Below are 26,361 nucleotides of genomic sequence, written 5' to 3'. Positions count from 1 at the left end.
AAGTCACCACATACGTGAATGTTAGCTGAAGGATAAGCAGATAAGACTTGGTCAATTTTCTCAGATATGCTTTGAAAGATAGTAACTCCGCTGTTATGGGGGCGATAGAGAGTAAATATAAATGCCGTAGTATGAGCTAAAGCAACCCGGAAGCACATATAGGGTAAGTTAGGATCTTCCCTGGAGATGTCTCTACCACATGGAAAGCTATCCCTAATATAGGCACATATTCCATGCCCATGGCGATCTTGGGGGTCAGATTTAGAAGTTAAGTTAGAGTATCCTTTAATTGCGAACTCTTCTAGGGAAATAGCCTGTCCAATGCCAGTTTCACTTAAAAATAAAAGGTCTGGTTTAGTCTCCTGTAATTGGGTTTCAACCTCTGGAAGGTTAGAACGTAGACCCCTGATGTTAGAGAAGGAGACATGGTAGTAGGGGTCTACGTTGGAAGTTGGAGAACCGGGTTTAATCGTGTATTTTTTCTTGAAACTTGTCATGATGAAATTTTGGAATTTGTGGACTAGGTCGTCAGATTTACTTAGAGCAGGACAGAGAGGGAAACTAAGAGAGAAAAAGAAACAAAGAATTTTTTTTCTATTTGTAGCTAATGATAAGGTAAAGCCGTAACAATTACCCACTAGTATGGCATCGAGAGGCCCCACCAGAAGCTACTGCATGGTCCAAAATCCATTCACCAAATGGCAATACAGCAGCCCCAGTACTTTGCACCTGCTGATAGGACAGCCTCCTTAGTGGTTAATCCAAGGTTCGGGTCCCTGACTATCAGGCGGATAACGTCAGCCCAGACAAAACGTTTACCTCCAGCACCCTTACTAGTGACATGGCTACAAGGATAGACATAGAAACAGAAAATTTCCGCCATCTCTGCCAACTGTTCACGCAAAATACTGCAAACCTACGTCACTTCTGGTTTGGCGGTGGTCATAACAGCAAAGACGCCACGTTTTTTTCAACCTTAATAGATCTTGCCATCGAGTTGTACTTCCTCCATATCTGATTTCTTATCCATCTTCATTATCTTCGACTTCTCACAATAAACGAAAAAAATTATTTTTCTTTTAGTTGTGTTTAAATTCTGCCTTTAACAATGAAGACTACAGAATGGCCCTGTCGATTGCTTTTGTTATTGACCGATTTGTCTATTACTGCGATGGTTCCGCAGCTCTTCTTAAAATTGTGGACTGTATTCGAAAGCTGTCACCCTCGACTCCTGTGGCCCCTCAATTGATCATTCGAAGTGCTCGGGTTATGAAGGACAATGGGGATCTTCATGGAAGTATCCAGATTTTGAATCGTCTGATTGAAGAAAAATGGGAAGACCTTCGTGAGTGAATTTGATTTTGATAAAATTTATTTATATTTTTATTTATTTGTATTTTACATTTTATTCGAAGTAATAAAATTTAACTTCCTTTTGACGTTTTTTCGTCAACACCTAAGTCTGATAGTTTTATTAGTGTTGTTTACTCTTATTACTCTTGTTTAATGGTATGTTTATCATCATAGTAACAAAATGTTATTAGTGTTATAGCCTTGTTTAATATTATGTCTATTAGCATAACAAAACTTTATTAGTGTTATAGTCTTTAATTTATTTATTGCGGACTATTATCCTCATCTTTCTTAGTTGTTGTTTCACAACGTTTCGGCCAAGTATTCCTCTGGTCTTCGTCAGGTGGTAACCGCAACAGGATAGGAACTCCAAATCTCCTAACTGCATTCTCAGCAATTACTACCATCCATAGTTGTTGTTGTCTCACCATGTTTTGGCCAAGTAAGCCTCTGGCCAGCTTTAGGTAGGATTGAAACCACTATCTTCAGACAATTCTCACCCATCACTTTATTTAAAAACATATAAGATATTAACTGATATATACTCAATAGTCAAAATAATGAAAAGAATAATCTCTTGTCTTAACCCTAATCATAACAAAACTTTATTAGTGTTATTGCCTTGTATAATGTTATATCTATTATCATAATAATAAAGCATTATTAGTGTTATAGCCTTGATAATATTATGTCTATCATAATAAAACGTTATTAGTGTTATTGCCTTGTATAATGTTATATCTATTATCATAATAATAAAGCATTATTAGTGTTATAGCCTTGATAATATTATGTCTATCATAATAAAACATTATTAGTGTTATTGCCTTGTATAATGTTATATCTATTATCATAATAATAAAGCATTATTAGTGTTATAGCCTTGATAATATTATGTCTATCATAATAAAACATTATTAGTGTTATTGCCTTGTATAATGTTATATCTATTATCATAATAATAAAGCATTATTAGTGTTATAGCCTTGATAATATTATGTCTATCATAATAAAACGTTATTAGTGTTATTGCCTTGTATAATGTTATATCTATTATCATAATAATAAAGCATTATTAGTGTTATAGCCTTGATAATATTATGTCTATCATAATAAAACGTTATTAGTGTTATTGCCTTGTATAATGTTATATCTATTATCATAATAACAAAATGTTATCAGTGTTATTGCCCTGTTTAATGTTATATCTGTTATCATAATGATAGTGTTATTAGTGTCATAGCCTTGTTTAATATTATATCTATCATAATAAAAACGTTATTAGTGTCATAGCCTTGTTTAATGCTATACCTGTTACCATTGTAACAAAATATTATTTCATGACACTTTTTATAGTCACATAATTTTTGGTTACTTATTATTCAAATTATTTTCAGCCAATTGCAATGATCCGGCAAGGTGGCAGTACAAAGAAGAAGAACAGTACATTAACGTTGCCGCAGTTTGTGTGCAGATTAAAGGACAAATTTATCATAATCTGAGTAAGTAGCGTCTTTTTATCTTCGTAGTGTTTTCTTTTTTTTTTTTTACAAAGGAGTCACCACTTATTAAGGCCCGGAGGCCACTCGAGGATAAGAGTTAATGAGTGTACAGTAGTCAATGGAATAATATCGTAGTAATCGTTAGTAGCAGAAATTTGATAAATTGGATTACTTAAGGGGAACGGCTCATCAAGAACTTGTTTACATTGGACTTGAAGATGACCAAATTGTAGTCAGCTGGAAAGCAAGGAAATGGAAGAGAATTCCACTGGTATGCAGTTCTAAGAAAGAAGCTTTGTTCATGGACTCTACGTTTAGGTTTAGGTACAGATAAAGAGTGGGAGAAATTATCGATAATGGTTTCAGCTAGACAAGTGTTTTCGTGAAAGTTTGGCAAGGGGGAACCATAGATTGGAGCTCAGACGAGTACTTACCATGAAAATAATGATAAAGCAGACAAGCTTATAACATTTCTTCTGTGGGAAAGAGGTTGTAGGGAAGAGGAAAGGGCCATCCGCCACTAGGCTATTTTGAAGGCAGGATAAGATATTTCTAGCAGCTCCTGCCCAGATGTAGTATCAATATTCCATTCTTGGATGTACTTGGGTCTTATATAGATAGAGAATTGCATCGGCAGTAGAACGATCCCACCATTTTTCTAGCTATCTTGGCAGTGGATTTGAATGGATTCGATGTACATGTTCTATCTCAGTTCAGGAGTAAAGGTCAGACCCAGAAGCTTGTCAAAACATAGAGCCTCCCCAAGATGAGAACCATTCATTTCAATTGATGGCAGACGGAGATCGGAATGTTGATGATGTAAAGATAGAAGCTTGGTTTTGGATGCATTAAAATTTTAGTGTAAAATTTTCCCAGTGTAACACATGCTCAAGATCAGAGGAGAGAGAATCAGAGAGAACTTGGTCATTTACAGCCTTTGAAGTGTTGCCATAGATGGTAGTGTCGTCAGCATAAATGTTTATGAATGATGTAAGGATGTGATTTGGGAGATCATTGATATGGATCAGGAATAGAGTTGGGTTCAGGGACTCTAGCATTAGTGCTGTGAGCTTCTGATTTCTGCCCATTGACTACTGAATTTGACAGAAACATTCCTGAGTTCAAGAAAATACACCTGAAGACGGTCGGAGGTTACATCGACCGAAACGTTGTGAAAATCACACTCAAGATAATAGCAGTAGTCCGATGAATCCAAATAATACAAATAACCGAATAACCAATCCTCATCTCAAATGTGCAGAAATGTCAGGTCATTATTTTATTTTGGTCCGCGTAACTCTAAAAAGTTAGTAATATGCCCTTCCCCACCTTCAAAAACTTTGGAGACTCCTACTAAAGATGATCCTAATTAAATCATTAATAAATGGAATCTTCCACTTTTCTGCTTCATCCATTCATTCATTTCATTTCATATGAACCAGATGACTGTTATTGGCATTGATATTTTTCTATTTAGAATTCTTTGTATAAGGACGTTGAGTATTTCCAATGGAGACTACATACAGATTGCGGACATTCCTAAGTGAAAGCATTCCTGTGGATCGAACTGGCACACCCAGGTTTTCAGTTTGTGTCATTAACCACTGTCACCTCCCTGATGATGGTGGTTGTTGTTCTTGAGCATCATTCATTCATTTTGTATGAATCAGATGATTATTGCTGGTATTGTGTTATGATTAGGGCTAGAACAACAGCATATTCTTTTGATTGTTTTGACTCTCGAGTGTGTATCCGTTGATATCTTATATGCTTTTATATAGAGTGATGTGGTCCTCAGTGGATTAAATGTGTCTGTGTCAGATATATACTCGAGAGTCAAAACAATGAAAAGAATATGTTGTTGTTCCTATTTACAATGCCTCCCCACGGGACAGAGTTAGACACCAGGGTCGTTTTTTAACGTGGAGAAAAGGAACAAAAATAAAAATTATCTCAGTCGTGAAGGATTTCTCCTCCACTGACAGAGAACAAGAAATTGAAGTGCAGCATCTGAAGAACAGATACTACACTTTGATCTTGTCCCGAAGGCCAAGTAAGCCCTAGTTATGATACACAACCATGTTACGCCCCCCCCCCTATCACTCAACAACAAACACTGATCCCAATACTGTTTCTGCGATCTTCTCTTTCACTTCTCTTCTGCCCTGTCATCATCTCTTACACAGAGAGCATGCCCAGATCACAAATATAAAAAAAAAATTAATGCTAGAGAAACAAAACAAAACCTAAACTATGAAACATTCTGTATATATTGGTTGGATTTCTGAATTTTTTAGATGAGGATTGGTTATTTGTATTATTTGGATTCTTTGAACTACTATTCTCATCTTGAATCATTTTCACAATGCTCGATCAATGTAACCTCTGACCTTCTTCAGGTGTATCTTCTTAAACTCGGGAATGCTTCTGTCAAACTTGTGACCGCAAAGACTCATAGCGTAGTGATTAGAGTACTTGGAAAAATCAACTACGTCAAACTTGCAACTGTCCTTAACTCAAAACTCTCCTTAACTGTCACAAACCCAAGACTGCCTGTAAATTGTCCATAACTGTCCTTATCTGTCGTCAACTGTTCACTGCCACTCCTAAAATTGCCCATAAACTCTAAATATATCTACCTTTATGTTGGGTCTTTTGTCCACCACATCTTTATTAACAGTACTATTTCAGCTGTCTTTTGTGTACCTTGGTGAACAACTTCCTATACCTTTGTTCTATTGAAAAACTTATTTCCTCATTTTTTTATTATAGTTTTTCCTTTTTTTCTTCCTAACACGTAGAGGAATCTAGTTAATCTTGATAGTATAGTGCTTAATTTATCTTTCCTATAGTCTTATCAATCAATTCAGAAAGACTTTCTTTCACAAAAGTCTCTAAAACCTGAGAAATAGAATATTTTTTTAAATTCCAGAAAGTTCAAGAATTGTTCTCTTAATAAAATGCTACAAACAACCTTTTATGTCACTTATGATGTCTTTATCTTTGTTTCTTGTTCTTTGTACACATATTATGTGTTTCGCTTCAGGTTCTTAAAACAAATACTAATTCCAGCCTGAAATGCTGTCCTTTATTCCTTATAAACTAAATTTGCGTGTTATATTTCTTTATAGAAAAATGCTGCACTTTGAAATATCAATTTCTTCTAGGTTTATGGAAAGAAGCGATTGGTCCATTAATGCAATCTATTGAAGGATTCAACCGTCTTAGTGTGAAAGATTATAAAGGAATCTCATACACGTATTCCCTGCTGTCTCGGTGTTTATGTCGTTTGAGTAAAACAGAGTATCGTAACCTGCGCCAGGAGTATTCATTCCAGTTTGAAAATCACTGCTATCAGGCGTATGAATTTGGGATGTTGGCATATGACTACTGTCCGGGACAACGACTTTTTTTAAGCAAGCATTTGGTAATTATTATTATTATTATTATTATTTTTTTTTTTTTTTCAATTTATTTATTTATTATTTAATTTAAAGTTTGGATTTATTTACATTTTATTTATTTTTAATTTTATTTATATTTATTTATTTATTTTATTTCTTTAGAAAGTTTAAAATTTTTATTTCATATGTTATTTATATTTTATTTTAATAAAATTTTCTATTTATTTTTTAATTTCATTTTTTATCATTTTCAGTATTTATATTATTATTTTAATTAATTTATTTTTTTAAAATTCAATTTTTATACTCATCATTTTGATATGACTTTAAATTATTAAGTTTTGTTTTTATTTATTTTTTTATTTAACTTTTTGACAAACCTGGAGGAGGTGGAACCCTACCTATGAATGATTTCCTTTCCACTTTTTCTTGATTTTTTTTTTTTTCTTTCTGGGGATTATTTTGGGCATACTATACAGGAATTCTCACCGGTCATGTGACACCCACATGAGACCTGTTGACAAGTAATGCATCTGATAATGAGAGAGCAATTTAGTAAAACTTTATAATTGTAAAGTAATCCCAGACAATAAAAGTAATTAAAAATACTTTTTTTTTTAAATTTATTTTGGTAATCTGAAAGTTAAGTTTGTTCTCAATGATAATCCTCGGAAAAAAAATCAAGAAAAAGTGAAAACGAAATCATTCACGGGTAAGGGGGTAAGATCCTTCAGATCCACTGACTTACCTTTGAAAAGTTGGGTGCTTATGCACTTATATTATCATGCTATTTTTTAAAATCATATTTTCAAATTAAACTTGAGTTTTATATCTTTTTTTAATTAAATTGTTAAACTCCCTCCCCTGCCCATGTTAAGAATGGCTTTCTAAATAATAACAACTTTAAAAAGTTGGGTGCTTATGCACTTATATTATCGTGCTATTTTTTAAAAATCATATTTTCAAGTCAAATTTGAGTTTTATATCTTTTTTTTATTAAATTGTAAAACTCCCTCCCCATGTTAAGAATGGCTTTCTAAATAATGTTATTAGTTTAGCACAGTAACATAGGTGCATAGGTACCAAAAGTTGATTTTTAGGGGTATTCAAGTCTAAATTAACAATTGTTGGCAACAAGCAGCTTTCGTGATTTATTATCCAATGTCTTCCATATTGTTTGCGTGATAAAATTTGTCCATTTGCTTATTTTAGTAAAATGTTATAATTGTAAAGTGATCCCCGATGATAAAAATCATTAAAAGTACTTTTTTCAAAATTTTTTAAAATTTGAAAGTTTAGTCTATAATCAACTAGCCTGGGTGCCTGGCGTTGCCCGGGTGTTTGCAGGTGTGTGTTGAGCAAAAAAAAAAAAAAAAAAGTGGTAATAGGCAGGCTCGAATCCATGAATGGTGAGAAAGGTTAAAAAAAAAAAAAAATGGTAGCAGCGTGAGGAGGGAATCAAAATAAGCCAGGGTGAAGAGAGGTGTTCATAAAAAACAGTGGTAGTAGGCAGGCAGGCTTGAACCCGTGACGTGAAGGCGGAAAAGAAAGTAAAAGAAAATCTGATGTCTTAGCCGATGTCTCCATGATGCGACCGGAAGTCAAAAGTGTTGAAATTAACTGAAGTAAATCCAACGGTGATGATGACTTGCTAAAATGTCGGCAAAAAAAATCGACCCCTCCTTGTACAAAATGGCTGAGTTTAGGGTGAAGGAATTAATGCTTTTGGCCAATTTTTCAATATTTGTCATCCGAGACGTCGAGCTTCAAAATGGATCCGATCTTGTCAGAATCCGTCACCTCTGTCAAAAGTTTTAGCGAGATATACAAACATACAGACAGACAGACAGATGAGATCTATAATTATAGATGATAATCCCTGGGAAAAATATTCAGAAAATGTGAAAAGGAAATCATTTACTGATTTTTAAATTTATTTTTATTTTTAAAATTTAACTTTTGTACAACTTTATCATAAAGTAAAAAAACAACAATATTTAACAGTCTATCATGTATAGGTTTGAAATACAATTTTAATGGTCTGTCAAGTATAAGTTTAAAATAGCATTTTCAATGGTCTGTCAGGGGTAAATTTAAAATAGCATTTTCAATGCTTTGAAATAGAATTTTTAATGGCCTTTCATGTGTAAGTTTGAAATGGAATTTTTAATGGTCTTTCTATATATAAGTTTGAGATGTATTTTTTAATGGCCTTTCATGTGTATGAAATACAGGGTGGCCCACTTAAAAGTAGCCGATAAAATGTAGTAAAGAGGATGAACATTCTTTTATTGTTTAAATTAATTGTAGTGTTATAAAAGATGCTGGAAGTGCTCCCAGTTGACATCTATGCATTTCTGAGCACGTTTAACAATGTTTACAGATACTGCCTGTAGATCTTCTCTGGTGATTCTCCTGATAGCGTTGGCAATGTTCTCCTTCAGTTACTCTAGATTGTGAGGATTATTTGCATAAACTTTTTGTTTTAAAGTCTCCCAAAGATAAAAATCATATGAGGACAAGCCCAGGGAACATGGTGGCCATAACCCTTTGCTTATTGTTCTCTCTTCCGTAAACATGTCATGAACTTGTGTCAGTGATCTGTGAGATGTTTAGCATGTAGCGTCATCTTGTTGGAAAAAGAATTGCATCTTGTCTTGTGGTACCAGTTGGTTGTTAAGAGAAAGAATAGAGAGATCATGCTACTTTTAAGTGGGCCGCTTAATCTGAAAAAAAATTGATTAGAGAAAGATTAGAGTGATTTGGGCTACTTTTAGTGTTCACATCGTCCAGTAATGTTTGAACATCTTCCTGGTGAGGCCAGAGTATGAATATGTCATCCACATATCATAGCCATAATACTCAAAATACAGTTTACACAGGAATTCTAGCCAGTCATAGATGATGGAACGAGAGTGTGCTACCTCCATAGATTAAATAAAGGGTTTTGTTTGAAATTCAATGCAAATATTTTTTCAGCATATTATTTGGATTATTCAAACTACTGCTTTCATCTTAAATGTTATTTTCACAATGTTTCAGTCGATGTAACCTCCAACCATTTCAGGTGTATCTTGTCGAACTTGGGAATCTTTCTGCATGAAATTCTGAATGGAATCCCTTTATTTAATTCACGGAGGTAGTATGCTTCTGTTTTGTCAGCCATGACTGGATAGAATGCATAAGTAATTCGCAATTGTATTTTGAGTGTCGCCCACACTGAAGATTGAACCTCCAACCTCCAGAAAAGTTTAACTTTACAATTGAATTTTATCAAATACTAGCGAGGGGTACCCGGCGTTGCCCGGGTGTTTGTAGGTATGTGTGAAAAAAAAATAGGTGCCCGTGAAAAAAAAAGCCTTGACGATGCGCAGTTGGAAAATAGTAAAGTGTGAAAAAAAAACGGGTGCGCGTTTTTGATTGACGTGACGGCGATAGCTATTCAGCAGTTAGCATTTTGTGCGGGACAGTTTCTAATGAGGTCAATAAATCGGTTTGTTTGTTTTTAAAAACCTGCTTCCTCGTCTCGAAATGAAAGCTACCGTTTGATATGACGAAGTCGACATTGACCAAACGTTACTTAGCTCTCTAGAGACCACTGGCTCTGGGCATGTGATTAGAGTCAAGTTTTGCTTTTTGTTTATACCGAAAACCGAATGTAATGCGTGCCGATGCGGGAAATGTGGAATAATTAACGTTTGAAAGTCAATAAAATTAAATAGACAGGCGTGCTCTGTGGTTAACTGTGAGATATTACAATTTATAGATGATATAAAAAGTTTTAAGAAGTTGTGAAGCGAGCGAGCGCTTCTCTGAAAGAAGCCTTTTGTGGACATCTAGGAAAAGCGTACATACATACATACATACATTTTCGCTTTTATATTTATAGACTAGTATTTCAGCCCAGCGTTGTCCGGGTGTTTAGAGGTGTATGTTGAGCAAAAAAAAAAAAAAAAAAAGCGGTCAATTTTTTTAACTTTGACCCCTATTATGATCCCTTAACATTTATTGTTTTGGGCTTAAATCAAGTTATTAAGTTAGATCCATGTCCAAGGAACCTATATCTAAAATTTCAAGTGTCTAGACCCAAAATTGTCGGAGCAGTTTGGTAGAGTTCTTAAAGGTCAAATCGTTGAAATTTTACCCCTTAACAGCCAAAACTCTGGCCGAAAACGGATTACAAAGATTTCCCCAAATCTTAGTACCCAGCATATCAAATTTCGAGTCTGTAGACTTGAAAATTGACAGAGTTATTGCATAGGGAAATGTACACATGCACACAGACACGTTCACTTTTATATATATATATATATATATATATATATATATATATATATATATAGACATAGATTTTATTGACCATGAGATGGTTCAATTCAAAATTCTGTGCAGATTCCTGAGTTTGACAGAAATATTCCTGAGTATATTAATAAACTGTCTATAGACAAAAGTTTTTCTTTTCTCTTTCCTTTCTTGATTCATCACCTGACAGGATAGACAGAGGCGCCGTCACTTTTACATTACTTTCACCACACTAAGTACTCTCACCACTGTGTCATGGGTCCGCAAGTAGTGTGAAGAATCCAAATAATAGCAAGTCTTAATTCTGAGTGTTTAATGTCAAAATATTGTTCTTAACATTTTATTTTCACATTCCCACATTTAGATAGTTCTACATGCCTGTAGAGTTTGTATTTTTTTGTTTTATTTGCTACGATTCATAACTTCTTTTAATAGCTCCTGTCTGGAGAATGTCTACTCATGTATGCCGTCCAATTGCCTGATGAAACATTGCGGTACGAAATGTTCTTTAAAATCCTTGAAATTTTGAATTTAGTTTTTTACAAGCAAAACCTTGAAGAATTATCCCAAAGCAAAGACCAGCTCTTCAACTTCATAAAATCTTTGTTTGTCACGTGCCTCACGCTCGGATGTTCGGCTAATCATTTTGACAGGTAAGAGAACAGAATATCTTATGAATGTTTGAATAAATCCAAAGTAGAATAAATTTGATACTATCGGTGCCTCTCTACCCCAAGTATTGGGAAGTGGGGAGGAAGAGAGGTAAAGAAATAAGACTAGTAAAAAAAAAAATGAGAAGAAAAACATCTACACGGATGATTCATAAAGAATTACAAAAAATGAGACTCTTGGACATGGCTACGCAAACAACACCTAAACAGAGGAACAGACTCACTAAAAATATCCACACAAGATAACGCAATTAGAACCAGCTATATCAAAGACAAAGATCCACAAGACACAAAAAAAAACAGCAAATGCACACTCCCTAAACCAAGGTAGTCTGATAAAAGACAAGAGGAAATAAGTTTATTGGATCAACCAAGGTATAGGAAATAGGGTTGGTAGAACGACAATAGTTGTTCACCAAGGTACACAAAAGAAAGCTGAATAGGATTGTTGATCAAGGTGTGGCAAAACGGAAGATATTTTTAAAGTTAATTTTAGGTTTGGCAATGAGTTTTAACGATGGTTGGGAGTGATTTGTGGACAGTCTTTGGTTTGCACAATTACTGACAGTTGTGAGTTGAAGGCAGTCAAAAGCTGATTGTGATTCTGTATAGATGGGAAAATGAATTAATCAACTGATCGACAAACACAACCTTGATAGAAAACTAAGCTGTGGATGTTAACATTAAGAGGGTTGATTGTGTTACCCATCCACCCAGAGTGCAACTAATATTTGTAAAAAGTATTGGAGTCTATGTTTTCTCTTGTTTTCGTATATTTTATTATACTTGTGAACCCATGTGTGCCACGTTGACAGAAAAGAAAGGGGAAATGGGTTTATCAGCAGAACAATGGATAGGAAGTTGTTCACCAAGTTACATAAAAGAAAGCTGAATAGGATTGTTAATTAAGATGCTGCGAACAAAAGTTTAGATATAAAACGTGGATATATTTCGAGCCAGTTTATGGGCAGTTTTAGGTATGGTCATGAATCTCGTGACATTTAAGAATAGTTTACGGACAATCTTGCATTTGCGACGTTGAGGACAGCGTCCAGTTGTCGAGAATTGCGAGTTTGAAGGCAGATTGTGGCTCAGAGGAGATGGGGAAATGAATTGATGAAACGACTGATGAAGACAGCCTCAACAGCGTGTAGAGAACTGATTATGTCACACCCAGCCAGAGTGCAATTGATATTTGCAGAATTGTCAGTTTGTGTCTTATTTTAGACTAGCCTGGGTGCTCGGGTGTTTGGAGGTGTGTGTTGAGCAGGAAAAAAAAAAAGTGGTGATAGGCAGGCAGGCAGGCTCGAACCCGTACTGTGAAGGAGGAAAAGAATGTGAAAAAAAAATGTGACTTCTTTGCCGTTGCGTTTATCGCGAAACCGAAAGTGGCGAAGGTTTAAATTAATTAGTCAATTGAAAAGAGGTGATGACTTTCGAAAATATCGACAAAAAAAGCGGCCTCTCCCTATAGAAAAGTGTCCAGTTGAGGGTGAAGGAATTAATATTTTTAGCCAATATTTTGATAGTTGTCATCCGAAGAGTCAAGCTTCAAAACGATACCGATCTTGTGAAAATCTGTGTTTTATGCAGACATACAAACATACATACATACATACATTTAAACACAGATGAGAGTTATATTATACACGAGCATGGATACCCGGCATTGCCCAGGTGGACATGAAGTTCGGTTTGGACAAAGCTGCTAAACAAAGGATATTGAGCAACCTCCTCAGAAATGAAGTAGGTGACACCTTCCCCACCAGATATTTCGGCAGTCTGTGAGCTGAATCAAAACAACTTTTCTTTCAATCAAAATAAACGCAAGTGCCCATGTGGCCGCAAAGAAAAAGAAAAAATTAGCCGCAGTAGGCAGGCTCAAACTTGAAACGGGAAAGAAGGGAAAAAGCCTTACTGGCAAATGCTTTTGCCCATTGGACCACAATGACTTATGACATCATGACCCTGCAAAATAACGTTTTTAAACCTACTTTCAGTTTGCTATGCATGCGTGACTTGCAAAAATCTCAACGCAAAAAGTGACTCACCCCTCACAAGAAATGGTCCAGTTGACCACCACAGAATTAATCTTTTTTTCTAATTTTCACATATTATCCATCTGAAGGATCACTCTTTCAGATGGTACCATTTCAACCCAATCTTATGCGGCTGATGAAAGACGTTTGAGATTTTTATAATAGACCAGCGGGAGTACCCAGTGTTGTCCGAGTGTGGAGAGGTATTATCTTAAGGGTATTGAGCTACCCAGCCCTAAAAAAAATAGCAGCAAAAAAATAAAGAAATTAGCCGCAGTAGCCAGGCTCAAACCTGTAATGCTAAAAGGAAAAGGAGATGAAAAAAAACAGGCCTTCAAAATAATGTCCTTTATACGTACATTGAGATTGGAACGCATGAATGACTTTGCAAAAATATCGATCCAAAAACTGACCCCTCATTGGAAAAAAACGTCCTAGTTGATGGTCAAAGAATGAATGTTTTTGGCCAATTTGGATATTTGTCATCCAAGAGACGGCTCTTCCTAACGATACTGATTTTGTCAATGTTTATTGTGTGTTGAAAGTTTTAGGGAGACATACAAATGCACACACGCAAACACAAAATTTGCCTTTTATATATATAGACTAGCGAGGGGTACCCGGTGTTGCCCGGGTGTTTTTTGGGGTATGTGAAAAAAACCTGAAGCGTTGACGATGCGCAGTTGGAAAATAGTAAAGTGTTAAAAAAACAAACAGGTGTGCGTTTTTGATTGACGTGACGGCGATAGGTATTCAGCAGTTGCGATTTTGTGCGGGACAGTTTTGAATAAATCGGTTTGTTTGTTTTTAAAAATCCACTCCCTGATTATTAGGAGGAGCGAAATGAAAGCTACAGTCTGATATGACGAAGTCGACATTGAACAACTGGCTTTCGGCCTGTGGTTAGAGTCGAGTTCCGCGTTTTTTTATACCGAAAACCGAATGTAATGTGTGCCGATGCGGGAAATGTGGAATAATTAACGTTTGAAAGTCAATAAAATTAAATAGAGAGAGGAGCTCCATGGGTAACTCTGAGATATTACAATTTATAGATGATATAAAAAGTTTTAAGAAGTTGTGAACCGAGCAAGCGTTTCTTTGAAAGAAGCCTTTCGTGGACATCTAGGAAAAGCGAACATACATACACACATACATTTTCGCTTTTATATATATAGATTTATATTTTTATACTTGTGAACCCATGCATTGGTTAAAAAACTTTTTTATTTCTGTTTTGTTATTTTTAAAATTGAATTAATTTCAGTTTGTCTTACTTTGAAGTTTTTTTTTTCTCCTATCTTTGACACAAAAAGAAATTCTGAAGTTTATGGACTGTACTGAAATAACCACCTACAAAGTAACATGACTGTTGCAACCAACCATAAAGAGAAATCTTTCTAGGCTGAGGCTGCATTTAAGAAAATCACTTTTTACGGCATAGAAAGGTCATTAAAAAGTGCTCAATATCCTGAGAATAGTTTCTCTTTAAATCTCTTAATCTTTTGTTTACCTCTCCCTCCCATAATCTGGTTGGAGGGGAGGTAGAACTGCTGAAGGTGGGGGGTTGTCAAGTACTTCTTGTTTAGGGCAATTACATTATCATAATTTTATCCGGTTTTTTTTTTTTTTTTTTTTTTAATAGGATTTTTAAGTTAAATTAAATTTTTACCATATCTATTGCCTTTGAAATTGTTATATTTTTACATGAGAAGGGCTGCCCCTTTCTCATGTAAGTAAGAAGGCAGACTAGATAAGTGAAAATAATATTAGGATCGAACACTGTAGGTAAGTGGATAATTGAAATCCTAGGAATGCAGTTCAGTGTTAATTCTTTTAGAAATAACTAAATATTATTTATGTCAGAAAAAAGCGATTGTCCATTCTTTTAGAATAACTGAATATTAAATATGTCAGTTTAAAGAATGGACAATGTGAGTTTATAAATTAACAAGGCCGATAGCCATTAGTTGCATTCTCTCATATAATGAATGAATGCGTGAATGTAGGATTGACATGAAATTCTTAAAGATAAACTAAAATGACCAAAAAATGGGCTGAAATGACTTAAATAAATAAAAAGTAAATGACTTAGAATGACTTTAATGAACATAAGGATGAATTGAATGACCTTAAGAATGACTTGAATGCTTAAAAAATAACTGGAATCCTTCAAAAACAACTTGAATGATCTGGAGAATGACTTGAATGGCTTTGAGACTGACTGGTTGTAAAGTGGGTGGTCATTTTACATTAAATTAATAGAGAAAAGTGATCCCCCACTTTATATCACAAAGTTACAAACATAAGTACAGCATGTAGTAAGAAAAGATACTACACTTTGATCTTGGCCAAAAGGCCAAGAAAAGGGTATTTATTTGCTCCCCCACCGAGCAAATTAGGCACAAGGCCGATTTTTAATGTGAGGAGTGAAGGGGAAATGGGGACCAGCTCCCCGGGGAGTAGGGGAGCTGGATAGTGACAATTGGTATGAAGGGTTGCCCCTACATTGACCAAGGTTTGATATGTGGGGTTGTCCCTACATATGGTCTTTGCTTGCAGTATCTGTTCTGGCAGATACTACACTTTGAGATATTTAATCCTTTAATCATGTTAAAAATACATTGAAAATCAACAATGAACAAAAAACGTAGGCACATGGCCAACTCAAAAGGGGGGATTGTGGGGGTCGTTGGTCATCCTTGTCACTCCAGGATTAAACAAAATCAAAAGTTTCTCCCAGCAAGTATCTTCTTTCACCATAATACTGCATTCACCCTTCCATACTGGGGGACGTCCTACTTAACTCCCAATTTTTAAAACATTTTTTATTGACGTGTAAAAACAAAACAAGATAATAAAATGGTACAATAATTCATTTGTGTTGAGGGCGGGGAGGAAAAAAAAAAAAAAAAAAAAGGTGATTAGTAAGACCCTTCCAACCCTGTCTAGTTGATAGACTGCCCGTTCCACTAGGTTTGTTAAGGGAATCTCGATTCTGCGGGGTCAGTCTCTAAGTGGGGATGGCCTCTAGATGGGGGTGAATGGAGAAAAGAAAATTTTGTGGGTAAGGAATGGGGTTAGTTTGTATTTCTTTCTCTCCAAGATGGGTGAAATTTAGAGGAGGGGTGGTGAAAACAAAAATTGCAAGAAGAAGAAGGTGGGGATCTTGGAGGCTTCCTAATCGGGGAGGGGTGGAACACACACTCAGCTAGCTGAGAGGTTACTTGTTTAATTTTACTTTACGGAACTGCGCGTTCCACACCTAGGCAAGGAACACGTATTCAAATTTGGCTCCTCTTCGTACACACAGACTTGCTACCTGTATCCATCTTCTGTCAAATGCCGCGCGATGCAGCCTTCTTCTATCACATCTGATCTTCACCCGTAGTTGGTGTTTAAAGAAAACGATCAGATCCTGATCAGAAAAAGACAACCCCCCCCCCCCGGCAACCTTGCAGACGCAACATCCAAATCACCATTCTCGCCATGGCCAGGATCGTAACGTAGACCATTTGTCTTTCCCAGTCCTACGGCGGCCTCACGTTGTCCACAACATTGGATACAGTAATTGGGTGAGAATGCTCAGGCTTGATGCGAGCCGTCACCTCGCTAACATATGACCAGTACCGGCGGAGTTCACGGCAATCGAAGAAAGCATAATCAGTCACAAGGTCGCTGGACCTTGGTAGTCATTTTAGCACGGCTTGGCACTCTTTAATGTAGGCAGATTCTCCCCGCGGACTGCGACGGCTCTCGATAGAATGGTTGAGAACGAGGTCAGGGAAGGCAGCAGTAATCAAGGGGTGCCATGGTTGGTCATCTTGCATATAGCCTCTCAGCATCTCGATGACACTTCAAGTCTTGACTTTCCAAGCCTCCCTCACACGGATGTTGAATACAGACCTGTCTGCTCACCCAGTGTCTTCCTCTGTCCCAAAGAAGCGAGGACAAGAGTTCGACAAGAGCTGTTAGGTGTTGTGCAGGCAGAGGGAGTACGGCCAGTCGGTAAAGAATGAGAGGAAAGACGTAAGTGGCGCATGCCTCAGCTCTACTCTTTAAGGAAAGTTTTCTAGGAAGCCACGAATTGACTGCAGCCTCCACCTTTGACCGTACCTCCAACCAATTTTTGTCAAGCTGGAGACCCGGTCCGAACCACACACCGAGGATCTGAACTGGGCCATCCGTCCAGCTGAAGAGTGCCGGGAGGTTGGCATTGCCACTCCAGGTGCCCAACCACAGTCCTACCGACTTGCTGCAGTTTATCTTGGGCCCTGTAATTCTTCTGTACTGAGCGAGCGCCTCCGACACGATTTTGATGTCTCTGAAGCTCGACATACAGACCGTAACATCATTGGCGAACGCGGATACCTTGGCGGCTGAGCCACCGGGTATTGCAATTCTGCGCATTGCCGAATTTGCCTCCCCACATCTCAGTTTGTAGAGCAGGTGCTCATAAGCCAGGACATAGAGCAGGGGCGACAGCCGACAACCCTGACAAACCGACTGAGAAATAACAAAGGGTTTCGAGCGCTTTCCGTTGACTTGCACGACGGCTGTGGGCTGTTGATATATCACGGAGATCCACTTGCAGAAGTCCGGTTTAAAACCGGCGGCCTCTAAGACAGATGCCAAGAAACGATGGTCGACCCTATCGAAAGCTTTGGACTGATCTAAGTTGATCAGTGCGGCTTCCGTGTTGTCATCTATCCCTCCCTCTAGGATCGTGCGGATCAGGTGCAAGTTGTCCTGAATCGATCTCCCCTTCACAGCGTAATTCTGTTCCGGTTCAACCAACTTGCTGATAACAACCTGCAGCCGATTCGGCAGGACCTTGGCCAAAATCTTCAACTCTGTGTTTAGCAGAGTTATGGGCCTATAATCGTCTAACTCTTCCCTACCATGACCGTCACCTTTCCTCAGCAATATGATCACTCCGTTGGTGAATTGCCCCGGGATGGATCTCTGAGCAAACCAATGGTTGAACACATCTGTGAGAAGAGGCAGAAACATGAGCGACTGCCTCAAATACAGTTCGTATGGCAGACCATCGAGTCTCGGCGATCTGTCACAGCTGACCTGCTTCAGCGCAGTAAAAACCTCCCGCTCTGTCACCCGGCCCTCGCAACTAGCCGCTCTAGGCGGGGAAAGTCAGCCAAATAGTTGCTAAAATCAAGGACCGGTAGATCGCCTGCTGCGTAAAACGCTCCTCAAAATGTTCTCGAACCCCCTCGCAGATCTCCCGAGTCGATTCCAGGGTGCGTCCATCCGGATGTCTTACCTTTGCACTGTACTTGTCCGAGCCACGCCTAGAAATTTCACAACACGCGTCAGTGTTGGAGTTGACTGCTTCATTGCCTACCTTTCTAAGCCTAGCTTTGACTACTGGACCTTCATAATGCTCACTATTCTCATGCAGAAGATCCTGCTTAGCTAGTTTCTGACTAACCCTATCACCCTTCCCCGTAGCCCGGACTAGTTTCTGCTCTAGCTTCTTCATCTTGGCCTTATCTAGTGTGAGGCGCTGGGCATACTTGATGGAGAATGTTCTTTTAAACCTACCCACCACTTACTCCCGGTAACCTCCCCCACTAGTGCTTTTTGAATTAATTCTATTAGCTTCTCTTGGAAGTCTTGTATCTCCAGAAGGGAAGTGTTTAACTTCCAGTGAGCCACTAACTTAGGCCTATTTCCTAGCTTCAGCCAGGCCATAACTAGTTTATGGTCTGTTTGGCCTAGCCAAGTGAACGTGGGACAAGCTAAGAAGTCTACTTCGCCTCTCCTTACTAACATCCTGTCCAAGTAAGTGTTTGGATAGGAGGAAACACTATTGGTCCACGTCCACATTTCCCGCCCCGGATACTCGACCCGAAACCTGTCGACCATATCGCATCTAGCCATCAGATCAGCCAGGCTAGACTCGCACCTCTCCGATCCTCTAGCGTCGCTTCCTACCTTATCTATCTCGGAATCTAAGATGGCGTTCCAATCTTGCATTAACACTACTTGCGTCCGACAATCTACAAACGTGTCAAGCTGACTGAAGAATGAGACCCTCTCACGAGTGGTGCTGGGCGCATGAACCACGATCACCTGAAACACAGAATCTTTTACGGCAATATCGGTCACAACCAGCCTGCCCACCACATCCCTATGAACGTCGACCGTCGCCGATAGGGTACATTTAACCAGCACGGAAACTCCCTTCCCCCGCTGGCTGCCATATGCTGAGAAAATCTCAAAATCTAGGGTCAGCACCTGACAGTCCACAGAGAAAACAAAATGCATTTCCTGAATCGCAGCCACATCCATTCCCAGGGACAAGAGGTTGTGCCGGAGGCGAGCCTCTTGGTCTGAGGATCTCAAGCCCCTCGCATTCAAAATAGCCAAATTCAAAGCCATGGTACGTACCTTAGGGTGTGTCTCACTCAGCTCAGAAGTCAGCTGGGGAGAGGACGCCGACGTTATGTGCTATACTCAAAGTGGTCAGATTTTTCATATCCTGATCTTCTCTCGCAATACCGCCGACGTCCAAAAGATAAATTAATTTCATAGCCCTGTAGAGTGACTGATGAACCAACACTGGGACCCTTCCCTTGCATTGTTTTGACAGTTCACTAAGAGAAGGGTTATTTTTCTTCACCAGTTCGATTCCCTGAAACGCCCCTTCAGCGGCCTGCAGGCTTGTTCACAAGTTGGTCTTGTAGGCCTCTGGAGTTCTGACAAAAGTTATTAGGAGCAGGGCATCCGGGAAATTTGAGGGGATATTTACATCTTTCCCCTCTATCTGTTTGTAATCGAGCAGAGGTTTTAAGTTTTTAAAAATAAACGACGAAAGGGTCTTAAAAGACATAATTCGACGATACGTATCTCCCAGTAGTGGTAGTGTTGAAGTTCATTATCTATTATAAAAAATGGAAAACGACTAATCTCGTAATTAATAACAATATTTCGCAAGTGGACAAAGTGTTGGAAAAGAACAATGTAATTTATCAATTTAATTGCCCAATAGGAGAGTGTATCTCTAACTGTTCCTCTTACATTGGTCATACTACCAACACGTCCCGTAGACTAACGCTTCATCTTTCCGATACTAGCTCTATCGCGCAACATTTAAAAAAACATGGCTGCCAACATTCTCAATTTATAAACATCATGGTAAAAAATACCAAAATTTTACAAACAGACTCTAACGTTAGGAGACTGAAGGTGTTGGAGGCATTGTATATAAAAGTGAGACAACCCAAAATAAACAATATAAATTATGAATCCAGCAAAAATATTTTAAAATGCCTCTGTTAATGTATATATAAAATAAACAAAAAAAACTGTCCAATAAATTTGTATATAAATAGCCCACATAAGCCATAAACGATCTTATAGTACGATGTAATTTTAAAACACGACCTTATCATTCGACGTAATTTTAAAACGACTTTTTATATAACCAGCCAGACGATGGCAGAAACGCCGAAAGCGCTCGCAGACTACGGAACACTTTTACACCATTTTACATATAACACAAGAAGGATTTTTCAAAAACTGGAAAAAATAAAACGGAAAATTGTCAAACAAGAAAATGCTGTGCTGTTTAACATATGTTTAAAGGAGAATATGCTGCCTAAATATACACAATATATATATATATATATATATATATAATGTATATAATTATATTTTTACTATGATAATTAAATACTTACAAACACTAGTGTTTCATCCTTGCGGGAATTTTCAATGCAGGGTTTTACGATTAACACCAGTCGACAGATTCGAACCTGTCAACACATACACACACACACCCGCGTGTGCATGTATATTTATTCCAGGTGTAAAATATTTAAAAGATTAGAATCATTGAATTTCATCAAAAGTCGTGTATAGTGCTCAATCAAAGAGAGCAAATTTATAATTTTTATTTTTTTATATAAATATAATCACATCTTGCTACGATGTGCAGACCATTTCGATCATTATTGATTGCGTCAGGCAAGAAAAAAAATATCTAAAATTTCAAAATATTCCACCATGCTGAACATGCAGCACATTCGGAATATTTTCTCCTAAAATTAAAAAAAGTTCTTCAACTTTTTTTAATTTTCAATATTCTTTCTTGCCTGATGCAATCAATGATGATTAAAACATTGTAGCAAGACATGACTATATTTACATAAAAAAAATTAAAAATTATATATAAATTCACCTGTCATCACTTTTTAAAAAGATGGAATTGTCTGATCGTCAAAGACAAGATTCAAGTAAAGGTGCAAGTTCCACAGGTTTATAATTATATAAATAAATGTGTGTGTATATATATATATATATATATATATATATATATATATACAGGGTTATTCAAAAGTCTTGATACAAATTTTTTTGGTGATACAAAAACCCTCTATACAAATAAATAAATAAAGAAAATGTTTATTTTTTTCTTTTAGCTTAAACTAATTTTATTAAATGACAAACTCCTTTAAAATTCACAAAAAGTTTTGCTACAGTATCGTGTATTATGTTAGTTCCATGTTTTCTGTTAAATTTTTCAACAAACTGACGACTGCTTCCAGACACCAATATGATTTCAATTCTTTGTTGTTTGGTCAATAACATCTTTAGGATAACTAAAAACAAAAAATAATGGAAATAAAAAATATAACTAAACAATAAATGATTTATTTATTTGTTTGAAAACTTTTGAATCACCAGAAAACATTTTATTTGTATGGAGACTTTTGAATCACCCTGTGTATGTGTGTGCATGTATGTATGTAATATATATATATATATATATATATATATACATACATACATATTTTATTTTTATATATATATATATATATATATATATATATATATATACATACATATTTTATTTTTATATATATATATATATATATACATATATATATACATACATACATATTTTATTTTTTATATATATATATATATATATATATATAAATAAAATATGCATCAAGTGCGCTTGAAAGCCAGATCACAACGTAATATAAGGAAAATCAACAAATATTTTACTTGTTTGAAATTCATCACAAATATATTTCAGAGGTATACCCCATCTTCAGTATGTTGTTTTGTTTCTTTATTTTCTTTTCTTCTTCCTTGCCATGTTGTAAAGTTGGAGAAAGAAGTCTGTTTGTACGGAGCCATGCGTTGTATCTGGCGGTTATATTTTGAAATGTTTGAACTGGGCATAGGCAATGTGAGATTAACGTCAAGAATGAGAGTTCATATAGAAACGTTGTTCTAATTTGAATAAAAAAATATATATATATAGAGAGAGAGATGATAAAGTAAAAAATGTTTTTTCTTTCTTTTTGCAGATATATGGGCAATTACCTAGAGGCGATTTGTCTATTTGTCTACAAGAAATTCTGTGACATTGGCGCTAACCAATTGGATTCAGAGATTGGAAAACAAAATCTGAAGCAAATTATCCCAGCTTTGACTTTTGCTCTTATCACAATCAGCCAGCAATATCCGAACAGATCAGGCAGTCGGGGTAACAATGGATTCACGGCAGCCAATATGTTAAATAAAACAACTGGGGATCATGTCCATGCATCGATTGATAGCACAATGAATAAAACTGAGAACGTAGATCCGGGGAAGAATGTGCAAATGGATCAGTTTAATAGAAATCCTATTGTGGCAGATAATGCCGAACTGATAATAGGCGTCAAACCTGATACTTCTTCAAACATGAGTAATGCACGATGGATGCACGTTACAATTGGTGCTGCCGAAAGGTTGCAGAATCTAAGGAGAAGAACTTTGGAAATGGGAAATCGGATAATGGATGATTTGATGGATTCGGAAAAGCTTGGAATGGAAGCGGAGAATGATCCAGTAGTAGATGTTGAACTGGCAACTCAGATAAGGGGAAAAATAGCAAAGCAGAAAACAAAGAATAATGATGAGAAGGAGGATAATCAGGAAGGGTCGGTGAAGCAAGAAAAGGGGAGTCGAATGTTGGATTATGATGCAGTTACCCCAGAAAGGGTGGTGATGGTAAAAGAGGTACCAGTGGAAGATTGTGAAGCAGTTACTCGAGATAAAATGGTAATGCGAGAAGAAGAGACTCCAAGGGTTGATTCTGAAGCAATTAATCAAGAAAGTGTAGATATAAACAGAGAGGGTAATCAAATTGTAAATCATGAAGTAGTTAACCGAGAAAAGATGGTTGTGCAAAAAGGAACACCAATGGTAGATTGTGACGCAGTTACCCAGAAAAGGTTGGTAAAGGAGATACCAATGACAGATTGTGACACGGTTACCCAAGACGAGGGAGTTATGCAAGAAGGAACACCAATGGTAGATTGTGACGCAGTTACTCAGAAAAGGAAGGCAAAGGAGATACCAATGAGAGATTGTGACGCGGTTACCCAAGACAAGGGAGTTATGCAAGAAGGAACACCAATGGTAGATTGTGACGCAGTTACCCAGAAAAGGTTGGTAAAGGAGATACCAACGACAGATTGTGACATGGTTACCCAAGACAAGGAAGTTATGCAAGAAGGAACACCAATGGTAGATTGTGACGCAGTTACCCAGAAAAGGTTGGTAAAGGAGATACCAATGACAGATTGTGACACGGTTACCCAAGACGAGGGAGTTATGCAAGAAGGAACACCAATGGTAGATTGTGACGCAGTTACCCAGAAAAGGGAGGCAAAGGAGATACCAATGAGAGATTGTGACGCGGTTACTCAAGACAAGGAAGTTATGCAAGAAGGAACACCAATGGTAGATTGTGACGCAGTTACCCAGAAAAGGGAGACAAAGGAGATACCAATGAGAGATTGTGATGCGGTTACTCAAGACAAGGAAGTTATGCAAGAAGGAACACCAATGGTAGATTGTGACGCAGTTACCCAGAAAAGGGAGGCAAAGGAGATACCAATGAGAGATTGTGATGTGGTTACTCAAGACAAGGAAGTTATGCAAGAAGGAACACCAATGGTAGATTGTGACACAGTTACCCAGAAAAGGGAGACAAAGGAGATACCAATGAGAGATTGTGACGCGGTTACCCAAGACAAGGTAGTTATGCAAGAAAGAACACTAATGGTAGATTGTGTCGCAGGTACCCAAGAAAGAACACCAATGACAGATTGCGAAGCAGTTACCCAGGAAAGGATGGTTACACAAACCAGGAAAATACCACTTGTAGACTGTAAAGCAGTTACCCAAGAAAGAGTGGTAATGCAAACAGAAGAAGCTCCAATTATTGATAGCGAAGAAGTTTCCAAAGAAGGTTCTGCAAGATTTGATCCATTATTTGCACGCATTGATTGTATAGCTGACACACAGGAAAGAGTTTATGACACTTATGTATCATTTAATGTTTTTTCTGATTTGGATAATATGGGATATTCCTTCCCTGAAGAATTTTGGACTTTGTCAATAAAACCGCAAAGGATTGTTGGTCTGCCTTCTCGCATATCTATGATTGAAAGTAAAGTATCTGCACTTGATAGCCTGTGCCAAACCTTTGAAGACTTCAATGTCGATTACGATTCATCGTTGACACCAAGGAGTAAAGATGCCTCTTTGGTCAATACTAAGGCTTTGACTCTCATATGTCAGTCAAAGAAAGATGGTACTTATTTACCAAATCGCTTACTAACTAAATTCCAGGTAAGAATTTACTTTTTTTACCTTGGTGCCATGTATTCTGTATCATAATTCTACACTCTCTCTTTTCTATGTAGACTTACTAATATAGAGAACTATATATATAGTGAAAAATGTATTAATTAATAGTTTTTTTTTATTAGGTCAGTGCAAAATTGAGGATACTGCCAAGAAGGTGGGCTCTCTCTAATGTGCTAGAAAATTACACATGCCAGAGAGCATCTTATATCTTTACAAAGCCACAGTTTGCCCATGCATGGAGTATTGTTGCCACATCTGGGCTGGTCTATCTACCACTAGTCACTCACTCTTGCTCAGGCTCCAAAAAGGAGTCTTAAATAGGTCCCACACTGTCGGCCAAGCTCCAACCTCTATCCCATCTCCACAAGGTCGCATCCCTGTGATTGTTTTAATGAAATGTGCTCTGATAAAATCAAAGTACTTCTACCCCTTTGACATACATACTCCTGACTAACCCAACAAGCAGAAAAATCCCATCTCTTCACTGTTGAGATCACTAGATGCTGAAAAGTCTTCTACTCTATATTCCCTTGCTACTTGTTCGGTTAGTTGGGAGTATGTATGTCAAAGGGGCATAAGTACATTGATTTCATGCATACATACATACGTACATACATACATACATACATTTAAACAGAAAGATGAGATTTATATTATACTAGCATTTCAGCCCGGCGTTGCCCGGGTGTTTGGAGGTGTATGCTGAGCAAAAAAAAAAAAAAGAGTAAACTTTTTTTTTAATTTGACCCCTATTATGACCCCTTAAAATTTATAGTTTCGGGCTCAAATCACTTTATTAAGTTAGATCCAGGTTCAAGGAACCTATATCTAAAATTTCAAGTGTCTAGACCCAAAATTGTCGGAGGAGTTTGGTAGAGTTCTTAAAGGTCAAATCGTTGAAATTTGACCCCTTAACAGCCAAATTTCTGGCTGACACCCGTCACATCGATTTTTCCCAAATCTCAGTACCCGGTATTTCAAATTTTGAGTCTATAGACTAAAAATTGACAGTTATTGCGTAGGGAAATGTACACAGACAGACAGACACGTTCACTTTTATAGATATATAGATACTAGCCTGGGTGCCCAGAGTTTCTCGGATGTTTGGAGGTGTGTATTGAACAAAAAAAAAAATGGTAGTAAACAGGCAAGCTTGAACCTGTACCGCAAAGGAGGCAAAGAATGTGAAAAAAAAAAAAAAACAGGATGTCTTTGCTGTTGCGCCCATTGCCAAACTGGAAGTGACGTAGACAATCGAAAATATTCGCTAAAAAAGCAAGCCCTCCCTGTAGAAAAGTGCCCAGGGTGGCAAAGGAGATACCAATAAGAGATTGTGACATGGTTACTCAAGACGGTGAAGGAATTAATGTTTTTGGCCAATTTTTTTATATTTGTTGTCCGAAGGGTTGAGCTT

At 37.1% G+C, this 26,361-nt stretch overlaps 1 protein-coding gene and 1 pseudogene across 3 annotated transcripts in view; one reads left to right on the top strand and one right to left on the bottom strand.

Annotated features, from left to right (window-relative positions):
* LOC145265534 (uncharacterized) overlaps nucleotides 1-26,361 on the top strand; it is a 71,057-nt gene that overhangs the window by 22,440 nt on the left and 22,256 nt on the right. For 2 of the 3 annotated variants that reach the window (XM_080121462.1, XM_080121461.1), the window contains exons 4-8: nucleotides 1,084-1,345; nucleotides 2,751-2,855; nucleotides 6,023-6,282; nucleotides 10,997-11,214; nucleotides 22,613-24,929. In XM_080121462.1, the coding sequence (XP_079977588.1) occupies nucleotides 1,084-1,345; nucleotides 2,751-2,855; nucleotides 6,023-6,282; nucleotides 10,997-11,214; nucleotides 22,613-24,929 (3,162 nt within the window). The remainder of the gene's footprint in view (nucleotides 1-1,083; nucleotides 1,346-2,750; nucleotides 2,856-6,022; nucleotides 6,283-10,996; nucleotides 11,215-22,612; nucleotides 24,930-26,361) is intronic. The other variant, XM_080121463.1, reaches the window with a different exon arrangement.
* Nucleotides 15,503-15,640, bottom strand: LOC145265838 (U2 spliceosomal RNA; annotated as a pseudogene).

This window comes from Euprymna scolopes, chromosome 40 (genome assembly GCF_053919585.1).
Source record: "Euprymna scolopes isolate OS-2025 chromosome 40, ASM5391958v1, whole genome shotgun sequence".
Classification (NCBI taxonomy): domain Eukaryota; kingdom Metazoa; phylum Mollusca; class Cephalopoda; order Sepiida; family Sepiolidae; genus Euprymna; species Euprymna scolopes.
The sequence above is the reverse complement of the archived record's forward strand: the minus strand, read 5'-3'. Positions and strand labels throughout refer to the sequence as shown.